This window comes from Dipteris shenzhenensis, chromosome 13 (assembly GCF_047967505.1).
Source record: "Dipteris shenzhenensis isolate YYH24624 ecotype China chromosome 13, Dip_SZ_1.0, whole genome shotgun sequence".
In the NCBI taxonomy this organism is placed as follows: Eukaryota; Viridiplantae; Streptophyta; class Polypodiopsida; order Gleicheniales; family Dipteridaceae; genus Dipteris; species Dipteris shenzhenensis.
Window position 1 is genome coordinate 45,813,323 of NC_141608.1, and position 14,715 is coordinate 45,828,037.

Below are 14,715 nucleotides of genomic sequence, written 5' to 3' on the forward strand. Positions count from 1 at the left end.
TTTTTTAACATAGTACGGCTTAAGATTCTGAAATGTGCAGAAACCAATGTTTACCTCTAAATCAATCTCTCTGAAATTCATGAAGAATTATGCCTATGCATTCAATCATCAAGAAAGGGTTGTGTAGTGAAGAGAACAAGTATTTATGACTCTTAAATAGTACTATATATAGTACTATTTAGTACTAGTAAAAAAACTATAGATATACATATTTAGAAGTGATACTATGTAGCTATTTAGTGGCTGGATTGCATTGGCCTTTACAAATATCACCCATTATAGTTTGGAGACATAAAATTTCTTTGAATTTCCTCTTTTTGATCGTGATCCTGTTACAATGGACGTGGTATTCTTGTATTGGGAAATATTGATAATTTTATTAAAGGCCAATGTGCACCACAAGCAAATGCCTTATATATAAAAGTGGTACTTAACTAAATAGTACTAAATAGTGGTGTGACAATACTACCTAAATATGACAGTGGTGCCCGAATAGTACTAAATAGTACAAAGTAGCATATGACAATGGTACTTTGCATCTACGAGTATGACAATATTACCTAAATAGTACTAAGTACCATATGACAATGGTACTTAGCAGCTGAGAGTATGATAGTAGTACCTAAATAGTACTGAGTAGCATATGATAGTGGTACTCAGCATTTGAGACAATATGAGAGTAGGACCTAAATAGTACTAAATAGCATATGATAGTAATACTTAGGCTTAGTGCACACGAGGCCTAAAATGCACCACTAGTGGTGAGTTTTGAAGACTGGCTCAAAATTCGAGGCAGAGTTGGAGTGCCACTGGTGCTCATTTTTGGGACCTCGAATTCGGAGGTTGCAATTTGAGCACCAAAGCTCAATTTCTCCTCCAACCAATAGGCAGCTTGCATTTTTGCTGTACACTGGGTTGAAGTTCTTTCAATGCTCTATCCCAGCTCATGAAAACCTGCCAACTACAAGCTATGCAGCTCTGTGCAGCTCTCTGGAGCTAGTCAGATGGCATTTTGTAGCTCCTTGCAGCCTCCAACAGTTTGTCAGATGCATTTAATGCTCACAACCTTTCGTTCACACGCCTATATTCTAGATGCAACGTTAGAGTCGCACCAAATCTCCCATGTGCACTAACTCTTAGCATCTCAAAAAATACATAGTACTAGATGGTACTAAATAGCATGTGAAAATGGTTGAGATTATGACAAAAGTACTTAAATAGTACTAAATCGTACCTAAATAGTACTAAATAGTATCGAGTAGCATATGACAGTGGTACATAGCATGAGAGTATGAGAATAGTACCTAGAGAGTACGAATTGTATTGAGTAGCATATGACAGTGGTACATAGCATTAGAGAGTATGAGAATAGTATTGAGTAGCATATGACAGTGCTAAATAGCATCTAAGAGTATAACCGTAGTAGTACCTGAATAGTATGAAACATTGTTGAGTAGCATATGAAAGTAGTACTCAGCATATCTGATAGAATATAACAGTAGTACCTAAATAATACTAAATAGCATATGATAGTAATACTTAGGACCAGTGCACACAGGAACCAGAATGCGTGGCTGGTTTGTGAATTTTTATGTCCACATGAATTTTGATGTCCACACGAGAAGTGCCTCCATACTCGCACTAGTGCGCTAAATGGCACCTTCATTTTTGAAGGTGCCATTTTGAGCACCGATGCATGACTCTAGCCCTTAGCCAATCATAGCTCTCTGCACTTTCCTCTGCCATATTTGAGAACCTTGAAAATCTGACAAAGACTCACAAGACCCAATCTGTAATTGCCAACTCAGGCTTCACTGAGGCAGGTACAAACTCTAAGGCTCTACTATATCCCTCTAAGGCTCCTCTGACAAGTCCTTGACTGGCAGGCAAAGTGTTGTCACATTTTTTATGTTGATTCACATGATTAATTGGCTTCATAGCACTAACTGCGCACAGATTGCACATTCTTTTCATCTTGTGCACTAGCCCTTAGCATCTTAGAGAAAATTACAATATTAACGTAAATAGTAGTAATTCGTACTAAATATCATATGACAACGGTCATTAGTACCTTAATAGAGTTAAATAGTACTAAATAAAACTAGCATATGACAATCATACTTAGCATATAACAATTGGGTATTAAACAATACTAAATAGTACTAGTACTCATCAAATGTATCAAATAGTAGTAAGTAGTGGTACTAGCATATATAATAGTGACAGTTTAACGTTGTTAGTACTAATTAGTGTTCAATAAGACTAAATAGTTAAAATAGTACTAATAGCGCTAGTACTCGTCAAGTATAGGATGATGCACCTTAGCAAAAGAAGGCTATTAGCACTATGTAAATAGTTTAAATAGTACTAATAGTGCTAGTACTCATCAAGTATAGGATGATGCACCTCAGCAAAAGAAGGCTGATGCACCTCTGTAAGCTCCAAGAATTGGGTGGGGTGTCATGCATACTGATTTGGGCTAAGCCTCCGCTTACAAACATCCTTCTTGTTAAGAGACACCCGAGTGTTGTCTCTCTAGAAGTCGATGACAAAATTAACCACCTTAGAACTCAGGCAATCTCGCTTGTGCCTTCGATTTCCATCAGCCCGTTTAAAATTTAAAGCTTTTATGCCGACACGATGCATCTTAAAAATTGTGTGGTTGAATACCAAGGGCTTTAGCCAATTTGATATCACTAAACTATTTTGTTGCTGATTTAATGGCAATCATGTGGAGAGCTTCTCTCTTTGCAACTAACTTATCAGGACTTTGCACTCCTTTGACAACACCCAGTGCTGTCTTCATGTTATCAACAATCGCCATTGATATTGACTCCTTTCAAAACTCTGTCTCATTCACAGCTTGTTTCATGTCTGGATGTCATATAATCCTAGTCAAAATGTTTACCTTTGGACTAAAGTCAAGTTTTCTGATAACTTATTTGAAATGTCGTGCAATTGTCAATGTCATGTGTCGAAGAGATGAGCAAGATTCGTCTTCACTTGGCAGAACTATATTAGATGGCCAAGCTAAGGGGATGACATCGACGATAGACTCCACTGCAATTGAAGTTGAATCATCCATCTTGCACACAATCTTTCAATGGCTACACTTCAATGATCTATCCTGGACACAATGAGGGACTCAGAGACTAATCTCGAATGAATGGTGACACCAAGTATTGATGAACTAATACAAGCATGCTTGGCCAAGAAGTATTACATATAGAAAAGAGAATATTGCGTCTGTTGAACCTTCTGGCGCTACTTTCGGATCACATCAAACAATAAGAATGAGTGTCATTTACCTGTGTGTGAGAGAGAGCTTAAGAGAGGGAGAGGATCAAGGGAGGGACCTATACAAGATAATGAGAGAGGGATTGGAAGCTTGTGAGTGAGAGAGACGAAGCTTGTGAGACAACGAGAGAGAGTGGAGTGTTGAGAGAGAGAGAGAGAGAGAGAGAGAGAGAGAGAGAGAGAGAGAGAGCTACTGGAGGGAGAGAGCGAATTCAAAAATCCTCGTTGTGCTAGGGAAGATTTGATCAGAGATCACAAAATCCTCGATGTGTGGGGAAGGATTCCTCATGTTACAAAATACTACTATACTATTTTGTACTATATGGCTTCTTAGAACTCCACCGTTTTTTGCAAAAAATAGCACTTTTTACATACACTACAGCGTGCTTTCACCCATTAATGGGAATCCAAAATTCCCAAGGTGCACTTTACTATAGTTCTTGTGGCCTCATTACCAAGCATAGTAATCATACGTGCATTTCGCAAAGCGATTACCCCAACTTCATCTACCAGCAAACACCTTTCATCCACCCTCATTTTGCAACTTGCGTCCTTACGCTCCAGCTCTTTGCGCTCGTGTTCTTGCCTTCATTATCCTCCAACGCCCATGCTTACAACTCCCTTTCTTTTGGTCTTGTGCTCCTAAAGCTTGACTTCTCGCTTTTGCTGCTCGCTTACCTTATCCCTCTCTTGCGCGCTTTGCTTTCTTTCGGCCTAGACGATGTGATGGTGGTCTATGAGCTCCTCACCTACTTCAACATCTCTTTAGTAGAAGTGCACGTCTGGCTTGTGACTTCACGACTATTGATGGCAGCGTCCCTCCCATGGAGTAGTTCACCCTTAATTTGATGGCATTGTGGTGCAGTTGCGTAACAGAAACAATGTTCAAGTTGAATGTGGATGCCATGTCCTTTCGATAGAGCTGGTCAGCCAGCGCTTGCAGTTCTCCCTTGATGGCAGAGAGAGATCTCGCCCATGTTGACAACAGAAACGGAGGGTTTGTTTGGGACAGTCCGGCACCGATGTCCTGCTCAATAATATGGTCCCCAAATACCTCACCTCTTGCTATCAATTCTTCCTGGATCCCTCCTGGATCTCAAAACAAAATTGTGAACATTTCGGCCTCTTGCAACAATAGGGTGGATGATCCATGTATATTGCGAGAAGAAGCTGGAATATGCCCACCTATTTATCCAGTTGTTGAGAGGATGGGTGGAAACATGCCTCAATGATGGCGGGAATCGATCTCCTACATGCGGGAATTCGCTCTAATGAACATCTATAGTCAACCCTTGAATACCGTTGAATGAGGCAAAAAAGTCCATCCCTAGTGGAGCAAGCCAATGTGAGAGCCATAATCTAAGAGGGCATTCCTACGAGCACTGACGTTGATTCAGTTGCCAGTTTCACGTACGTTGCTCAAATTTCCCAACAAACATGGGGCCTCACTAGAAATCGTCTTGCTAAGCGGGAAGATAGAGGTTCATGACATGTTGTTGTCTTAGAAGTAGTGATGAAGTTGCACAATCCTACTACTAATCTAAGGCCTGGTACACACCGCCTAATCTTGCTCAATGTGTGCCCAATGTAAGGGCAAGACGTGGCAGTCTTTAATGGGCATGTTGTTTACACACCGCCCAAGCAAGGATCTTCTACAATCAATGCATTGTTGATAATTTTAAATGTGGGACTGAAACTCCACTTGAATTTGATTGGTTGGTAAGTGGGTGCTCATGTTAGGGCAACCAATTGTGGTTGCCCAAGAAATTACTTATCAGCGGCACCAAACCATTGCCACCTCGACATAAGAAAGGAAAAAGGTTTGGTGATGTGTGAGAGTTTCCTTTGCCAATAAGGTTTCATAAAATTTGATTGGGCCACGTCCTTTAACAAGGATTCAAAAATTTTGATCGGGCCGCATGGTCACTGATCTTTGGGCACCTTAAAGCTTCAACACGGCAAAAATGGAGCCCTGCATACGCGAGAATAGCAAAAAGTTTGAGGGAATGCTTTGCTCATACCATGGGCACTTGACGACCATATGAGGAATTTTGGCAAGGAAATGTTGACATGTTGAATGGGAGCCTCCAAAAAGGCAAAAGGACTACAACTATATGGCAATCGCTTGCCTAGCCCATGCAAATGGACTACACAATCAAGCAACGAAAGTCCACCTCCGTATTTGCTACCACGTGTTATTCTTCTTGTCGATTCTTCTCTACTTAAATGGAGTGAATAGTGTGTAGGTAACTCTGCTAACGTTTGGCCAACTTCCTGTCGCTAATTTCAATGGCCAACGTCAAGGTTTGCGGTCGACTGGAATTTAATTCCAGTCGTCTATCGTTGGCACTTCCTACGAGGAAGTCCACATCGGTGGACTCACACGTCAAATGGGTGATAGAATTCTGCATCTGCTTCGTTGGCTGTTGAAAAATACTTTGTAGGTCGCAATCACGCAAGAAGATGACGGAGGTGAGTTTGCAGGTAGCTTTCAATGCCTCCCATGAACCCTCGACGTAAGGGAAAAGCCCAAGGTGGACTTTTCCACAAGATGTAAATGGCTCACCGCTCACCATTGAAAAGCCTCCCTTGGGCTTTCCCCTTATATTTCCTAATTTCAATTTCAATAGTTTTTTTAATTTTGGAACTCCCGTTGAGGCTATCGCCCTGCCTCTAGCCTCAAAGGGAATTGAACGAGGGCTGCCGTCCTAATTTAATGGATTGCAATCTCGGACACACGTGCCCCAAAATATAGGGAGCATTCCAAGCAAATATATGTGTCCACCGACTTAGTAATTCTTTCTAAGACCTAGGAACATTGCTTCCAACTAAGCAAGAGTGGCGTTGTGGGCGATTTACGTAAAACATTTTGGGCAACGACGTTGTCTCCTTGTTAAGATGAGCTTCACAGATTGGCTGGCGGTCGATGAATCAGCAAAGAGCCTGCTAGCACGAATCTCAGCACGTCGAATTCCGCCTCTTACATCTGTGCCTCCATTGCATCGTGTTGCTTTGCACGCTGGCCATGTGTTAGAGATTGTTGGGCCTTCTGGATCTGCAAAGTCTGAATTGCTGCTGCAGGTGAGTGACGCTGCAGCTTGTCCTTCTACCGGGTGGTGTCCTGCTTAGGTTGAATGCTTTGATCTTTCTTAGCAAGGTTCGGATTACCACTCTTGATAATATGGCATTTGTTTGTCCAGTAATTCTCCTATGGCAATCTGAAACGACAAGCTTGATTGTACAATCACATGCAGCATTGCTTGTTTGAATGGCTATTTTATCTTTTGACATCGGCTTAAAAGCTACTAGTGCTCAAAGTAAAGATGCTTTAAAATTCTTGCAGGCGGCAGTTGCCTGTATATTACCGAAGCAGGCGGATGGAATTACGTATGGTGGTTCAGAGGGTGTCGTGATGATGCTTGACTTAGACTGCCGTTTTGATATGTTACGATTACTACAGGTGCTTCAGCTTCGAATAAATGAAGCTCGTGGTGCGTAATGATGGTGCATTTATGCATGTCTTATGCAATTTAAGTACCCTAGACTATCCATCTGTGGAGCAAGTACCAAACTTTATGAAACTTGATTGATTGCCAAAGCCTATATGTTGTGCTAGTAGAGCAATGAATCACTTCGCTTGACAGTAAGGTTTTTCAAGGCTCTAGTTTCAGTTGGTTGATTTTCTGAGTGCACCACCATACATGAATTATAGAGAAGGGATTTGACCTGATGCAGTCAAGTGAGAAGAGAGAATTTTGTATGCACACAGTGCTAGGGGCAGTCTCAATTTAATTCTAGAGTACCTGGTTTGGCAGCTCTACACTGTCGCCTTCAACTAGAGTAAGTTTTAGTATGCCATCTTTGATAAGTATTGTTTTGCTGATGTTACTGAGGTCCTGTGACATCTGGTTATAGGCGCAGCTTTGCAACGAGGAGCATCAAATGCTAATCACGAGCAATTAAGAGAAGGGGATGAAGTCTTCATGGGTTGTCTTAAACGGTTCTTTTACATTCGATGTTGCAGCAGTTTTGATTTTTTGGCTTCTTTGAAGGTCAGCAGTGCATGCTCTTCAAATGTTCTTGACTTACTCTTTTACATTCGGTGTTGCGGCAGTTTTTGATTTTTTGGTTTCTTCGAAGGGCAGTCTAAAGAAAGCATTGTGTGTTCTTCCAATATTCTTGACTCACTCTTTGGACTATGAGCAGCAGTTGTGTAAAAATATTGAACTACAGGGTAAATGTGATTGGTGGAACCCGTATATGCTAAAATATACTCTTTCAACTTACGCTTTGGTACAATAAATAATAGGACTTCTAAGAGCTCATAATTTGGCCTGAGAATATAACGAAGCAATTTAACTGATTTGATTAAGGAAAATTAGACTGTCATATGCATATACTAAACATTGTGATATGGCAGGCATACCCGTATTAGATTAACTTTGTTGCCTAGGTAGATATACTAGCTCATGCTTGTTTTGATCCATAGAGGCCAACAGGTTAATCTTTTCCAAGCATAGGTAATTGGCTAAAAGCCATTTCTTATTGGTTTTGAAATTCACATTATTTTGCTCTCATGTTGAGAGGGGGGAGAATATGACATCCACCTCTTCCTCACCGCTCATGTGAGGTTCGTAATGTCCCCCCCTCATTAACATCTCCCCATTACTCCACCTCCCCCTCGCCCATTAGTTTAATTGCCCCAGCCCCCTCCTCCCCTCCCTTTTCACCCCTTTCCTCTCCCCCTTCCAAGTTGTTAAACGGAAGAAGCATTTTGTTGAGTTGGGGGCAAAGTTGAGCAAGAGCATGTTGCGATATTCCGGGCCCTTGATTGAAAATCGTTCACCATGAGCTTTATCGCTGCTGGTTCATCACTCAGTAATCTTGAACTCAGAGCGTAGTACCACTGGCAGACATGATAGAATTTTCATCTGTTTGTAACGTTATGATAACATGGACATTGATCACACAAACTATTCTTTGACACGGCTTCCACGATATGTCTCTCATGTTGACATAAGCATGCATGCAATCTATGAAAAGAAGACTTCAAGGGGATAGCCACATACTTGTTGGGCTCTCCATGATTACAGCTCGAGATTTGAGGTACCAATCATAGACTGACACTACAGCCATTTGGAAGCAAGCTTGATGAGGGTTCAAGGTCTAAAATGGCCGGATCTAACATGAGGCACAAAGTGTCCTTCAATTGTGGGAAACAAGGATACTTCGCTAGAGATTACCTAAGCAAGAAAGGGGATTGACAACAAAGTGGCTTCAAGAAAGCCACGTCAGATCCACTGAAGGTAGAATCAACAAATGTCATCATGGAGGATTTGTTCGTTATCAGGGTAACCAGAAGATGTTCAGCACTCGCGGCATCTTTAATGGATGAAGATTGCTATGCAAACAAATAAATATATGGAAGTGGTTTTAAACACTCTTCCGAGTAGAGTTTAGATTTAGTGGAGACAACCAAAGCTGCTCCATCAAGGGAATCGGAATGGGGCAATTCAACACTGCCACTAGAGAGGAGAAACTACTGAGAGATGTACTTTATGTTCTAGATCTATGCAAGAAAATGCTCTTCATGAGCCATCTTGCAAGAAATGGGATGAGTGTGGTCTTCGAGGAAGACAACGTCCTCATTCTCTTCAAAGGCATAGGGGTAGGGTCTCTTAGGATCAGTGCGCTCGTGACGGAGAACGAAGATGCCTTAAGGTTATGGCATGAGAGATTTGGTCATGTCGGATATTCGGCCAGAACCCATGCAAAGATCTAGAATGGTGGATGAGCTACCACCATTTGTAGGTAGTCAGGAAGTTTGTCGGGCTTGTATAGAAGGTGAGCAACATGGGGATTCATTCTTGATAGTGGCCACGAATCTGGCCACGGAATCATTCCAATTGGTTCATTTGGACATTTGTGAGTTGATGCCTACAAAGTCTCACGCCCAAGCTGTGTACTTCCTTGCGTTCATCATGACTCTAGTCGCATGATGTGGATCTATACTTTGTCCAGGAAGTCTCAAGCCTTTGACAAAAGGAATGGAGGGCGAAGGTAGAATGTGAGGCCCTGAAGAAACTGAAGACAATTCACATGGACAAAGTGGGCGAATTCACATCGATTGGGGATCGAGAGGCAATTGAAAACGGTAAGGAAATGGGTGGCTGAATGAGAACCGTTTGATTGTTGAGATAGGGCTGAACATGTGGAGAGGAAGAATCTTTTATGTTTGTTTTGCACAGAGGCAGTCCATGTAGTTTTTCATATTTTGAACCTAGCTTCAACGAAGGTAGTTGATGTGAAGGCACCTTTGGAGGCATCCATGGGGAGGAACCCATCATCAAACCTAATAGGGTATTCGGTTCTGATGATTGTCCATGTACATAGTGACATGAGTACAAAGCTGGGTTCAAGGAGCTGACAGTACATCTTCATTTGCTAGAATTAAGAATCCAAGTGTACAGGTTGTACGATCTAGTTACAAAGAAGTGGTCAGCTGGGATGTGGTCTTCCAAGAGACGGACACACAAGAAAGCGGAAGTATTTTTGGGATCACACCTAGACGGAGAACTGAATTCGGTTGCAGTACCAGAGCTGGATCTTAGATCAGACGATGCAAAGTAGGCTCCGGATCAGGACCTTGGGAAGATGGAAGTACCGATGAAGGACCATTTTGGTGTAAGAAGACACTTGAAGACTCTAGGAATGCCTACATTCCATAGATTAGTTTTGAAGGTGTACGAAGATGAAGGCAACTTCAAAATCTGCCAAGAGAGATCCACGATTGATGGCTCAGCTCAAACTAATCAGATTTCAATGAGCCAATGTCCTTGAGGAAGTGAAGGACAATTTGGATTGGCGATCCACAATGGAAACTCAAATGGAATCCATTGGGAGGAATTGGACTTGGGATTTGGTTCAGAGACCAGCACGAGGCAAAGATCATAGGGACAAACTGAATATACAAGTCTGATAGGACACTTGACAAGGATAAGGCGTGGCTGGGGGTAGAGGGTTTGCACAGACCAAAGGTCTCCACTATGAAGAGACATTTGCTCCCACGCTTGAATGGAAATGATCCGAACTGTGATCGCAGTGGCAGCCCATTCGCAGTGGTCCATCTTCTAGATGGATGTAAAGTCAGCATTTCTGAAGGAGGTATATGTGGAGCAGCCTCTAGGGTTCAGGATCCAGGGTGACAAGGTGTGCAAACTTCAAAAGGCATTGTACAGGCTGAAACAGAGCCCATAAGTGTGGTACCAGAGGGTTGATGATTATTTCGGAAGAATCAGTTTGATTAGGAGTTCATCAAGTACAAACTTGTTATCTCCATTTGGATGGGACATGAAAATGATGGTGATTGTGGGCATGGATGATCTGATCATAATAGGGGATCACGAAGAGTATATTGAAGATGTGAAGACTCTGTTGAAGACAAAGTTTGATATGACCAACCTCGGTCTACTTCATTACTTTCTCGGTATCAAAATTTGACAGGAGCAGGGCAGCACGTTCTTCTTGCAGAAATATTGCTAAGAGATACTGAATGTAAGAAATCCTAGATTTACTATATTTAGAAATGTGCTAAGGAACAGAAAGGAGACTGAGATAGCAGAGAACAAGGAATAACTGTATTGCTTGAATATCTGTAGGGTGGATGTGATTGTCATCCATACAATTGGGCCTCTCTTATATAGAGAGTGAAGAGTCACACATGAAAAGGTGTGTACTCCAAAGGGTATGTGCATGAAGAGGTGTGTACCCCTTGTGAAGGGTGTGACCCTTGATGAGGGGGTTCATTACAATAGGAATGTCTCTTCAATAGAATGTCTCTTGTGAAGGGTTGTGCCTCATTAGGAAGTGTCCCGTCGAAAGGGCAAGTGTCCCGTCGAAAGGTCATACCCTTCCACAAGTGTCCAGTCATTAAACCATCCATAAGTCTAGAAAGAGAAAGGAATACGTCACAGATCGTGACATCCCCTCCCACTCAAAAGAAGACCCTGGTGGAGATAATGAACTAATGTAGAAAATATCACTGTAAATTCTGAAAATACTGCTGTAAAAGATCAGGGTACTGCTGTAAGTCTTCATCAGACTGCCAAGTAGCATCGGAGTCGTCCAGATCTCGCCAAAGAACAAGGAATTCCGTGATAAGTCGATGTCGAGTCTCGCGTTGTCGATGGTCCAGAATACGCTCAGGAATAAGGAGAACATAAGCGTCTTCGATTTCTGGGACATAATCACCTGCAGGAGGAACTGCTTCATCGCCTGGAATGTACGTCTTTAGCCAAGAAATATGAAATGTTGGATGGATTTTACCCCATGATGGTGGTAATTCCAATTTATAACTTAAAGGTGAATTTTTCTTGACGATCCGGAAAGGTCCATAGTATCTTGGTTGCAACTTAGGAAACACAGACTTAACCGTCTTATAGCGATATGGGGCTACAAATAATAGCACCATGTCACCAGTGTTAAATTCCAGGTGACGTCTATGTTTGTTGGCAGACCGTTGATACCGCTCTTGCGCTTTTCGCATATGATCCCTGACTTGTAGTAGAATGTCTTGCATTTCTTGAACCAGTTGATCAGCTAGGGCCACTCGATGTTGAAGTACAAAATTTGTTGGTACAATCGGAGTGTGTCCATAAGCTGCTTGGAATGGAGTCATGCTGATGGCACTATGGAAAGAGTTAATATAAGCAAACTCAAGGAGTGGTAGATACTCTCCCAGGCTGCGAGGCGTGACTGAACATAATGTCGAAGCATTTCTTCGAGAACTTGGTTGACTCTTTCAGTCTGGCCATCTGATTCTGGGTGGTAGGTTGAACTGAACAGTAGAGTTGTACCCAAAGATTCGAACAGTGAAATCCAAAAGTGACTGGTAAACTTAGGATCTCTGTCGGATATGATATTCTTGGGCAATCCATGGTGTCGGAAGATGTGTTGTATGAAGAGTTTGGCTATGTCTGGGGCCTGTGCACTGCTTTTGCAAGCAACAAAGTGTGCCATTTTGGACAAGCGATCAACAATTACCATAATCTGAGTATTACCTCTGGAGGATCGTGGTAGTGTTGTAATGAAATCCATGGAAATACTTTCCCATCTTTCAGTTGGAACTGGAAGAGGCTGAAGAAGTCCTGTTGGAAGTCGTCGGCTTGCTTTCATTTGTTGACAAGATAAGCAAGATGTAACCATTTTGATGACATCTCTTTTCATCTGAGGCCAGTAGTATGTTGCACTGAGTAACCGATAAGTCTTATTGATGCCGGGATGGGCAGCATAAGGAACTACATGATGCTCTTTTAACAAAAGACGTCGAACATCCTTGTCATGTGGTACACAGACGCGATCTTGATAATACAGAAGGTCGTCCGTATAAGAATAGGATGAGAAAATCTTTTGTTCGGAAGTCGAAGGTTGATCTTTTGAAAGAACCTGTACTGCTGTGCCGAAGTCTTTATCATTGAAATACTTGCCTTTGAATGAATTCGGAACATCCACAGATAATGTAGAGATTACCATGGCTGATGCTAGAGGTAACCTGCTGAGAGCATCTGCAACTACATTACGTAGTCCTGGTATGTACTCAATGGTCATGTGAAAGTTGGCCAGAAACTCAACCCAGCGTGCTTGTCGAGCGTTCATGACTGGCTGAGTAAAGATGTACTTTAAAGAGTGATGGTCTGTTTTGACCATAGAGTCGGCACCCATGAGATAATGTTTCCAAGAGCGATAAGCATGTACAACAGCAAGAAACTCCTTATCATAGACTGGATATCGGGTTTGGATATCAGAATGTTTATGGCTGTCAAAAGCAATAACTCTGCCTTCTTGCATCAAGACTGCTCCTGTAGCGATGTCGGAAGCGTCGGTCATGACCTCAAATGGAAGGTTTGGGTCAGCAATAGCCATAACTGGTGTGGTAGTGAGTGCTTGCTTAAGTTGTTGGAAACTATACTCTGTTTCGGGAAGCCACTGAAAAATTGCTGTGCTTTTCAATAATTCGGACATAGGAGCTGCGATTTCGGAAAACTGATAGACCTTTGTATGGTAGAAGTTTGCCAATCCGAGAAAAGAGCGGACATCATGAACATTCTTTGGAGTAGGCCAATTTCGGATTACCTCGACCTTCTTGGGATCCATAGAGATGCCTTGAGCGGAAATAACATGTCCCAAATATTCAAGTTGGGTCTTGAAGAACTCACTCTTCTCAATGTTAATGTAGAGAGAATTTGCGCGGAGAACTTCAAAAACTTGGTGAAGATGTTGTTTGTGCTCATGTAGGGATCTGCTGAAACGAGGATGTCATCGAGGTAAACGATGACGAACTTATCGAGGAAAGGCCTGAAAATGTCGTTCATTAATGTCATGAATGTGGCCGGGGCATTGTTTAACCCAAAAGGCATGACCAAACATTCATAGTGTCCATACTTTGTTCGAAAAGCTGTCTTGTACTCATCGCCTTCTCGTATACGAATTTGATGATAACCTGAACGAAGATCAATCTTGGAGAAGTGTGTTGCATGTAGAAGTTGATCGAAAAGGTCATCAATGCGAGGCAATGGATACTTGTTTTTGATAGTGAGCTTGTTGAGGGCTCGATAGTCGATGCAGAGGCGCATAGACTTGTTCTTTTTTTCCACAAGTAGTACAGGAGATCCGAAAGGGCTGCGATTGGGCCGAATGTGACCTTTGTCGAGTAGCTCGGTGACCTGTCTTTGGATTTCTTCATTTTGAGTGTGAGAAACCCGATAAGGAGGTTTCGACAGTGGATTACTGCCGGGAATAAGTTCGATTGGGTGATCCACTGGTTGTCGAGGTGGTAACTGCTTTGGCAATTCCTGTGGAAAAAGATCCAGGTAGGGCTGGAAAAAAGGTTGGTTGAGGTATTCAGGAGGATCCTTAGTTGGTGTCTCCTCTAGTGCCATAACCAACAGAAGTGAAGTCTTTGCTTGGCGTTTACGAACCCACTTCTTTACTTGTAGGGCAGAGGCAACTGGGTTGCGAAAAACTGATTGATGGATCATAATCGTATAGCCACTGTTGTCCAAGTATGACATTGTACCGAGAAAGAGGCATTATGTCGAAGTTCAACTTGTCCGTATAATGTTGGATGCGAAAAGACAAGTTTTTGATCCTGGTGTTGCACAAGAAAGTAGTTCCATTTGCGAGTTCAATCTGATAGTCCATGAGACTAGGACTGGTGGTCAACCGAATTTTATCGACCACAGAACTGGCTAGGAAATTATGAGAACAGCCACTGTCGATGAGGATGGTGATCGTTGTTCCACGAATCGATCCTTGAACACAAAGTACTTGAGTGGCCAGGGAAGGTTCGGGGTTGTTGGCAAGGCTCAGGTGGATGGTATTTGCCATTCGAACAGCTTTGCCTTTCTTGTCTTGTGCTGA

The 14,715-nt window shown here is 42.3% G+C and overlaps 1 protein-coding gene across 2 annotated transcripts in view; it reads left to right on the top strand.

The window, feature by feature from the left end:
* The first annotated feature begins 6,056 nt into the window (after positions 1–6,056).
* The window catches only part of XRCC2 (homolog of X-ray repair cross complementing 2 (XRCC2)), a 62,487-nt gene continuing 53,828 nt past the window's right edge, over positions 6,057–14,715 (top strand). Inside the window, exons 1-3 of one of the 2 annotated variants that reach the window (XM_087384001.1) lie at positions 6,057–6,378; positions 6,641–6,788; positions 7,213–7,349. In XM_087384001.1, the coding sequence (XP_087240127.1) occupies positions 6,196–6,378; positions 6,641–6,788; positions 7,213–7,349 (468 nt within the window). In that variant the 5' untranslated portion in view covers positions 6,057–6,195. The remainder of the gene's footprint in view (positions 6,379–6,640; positions 6,789–7,212; positions 7,350–14,715) is intronic. The other variant, XM_087384000.1, reaches the window with a different exon arrangement.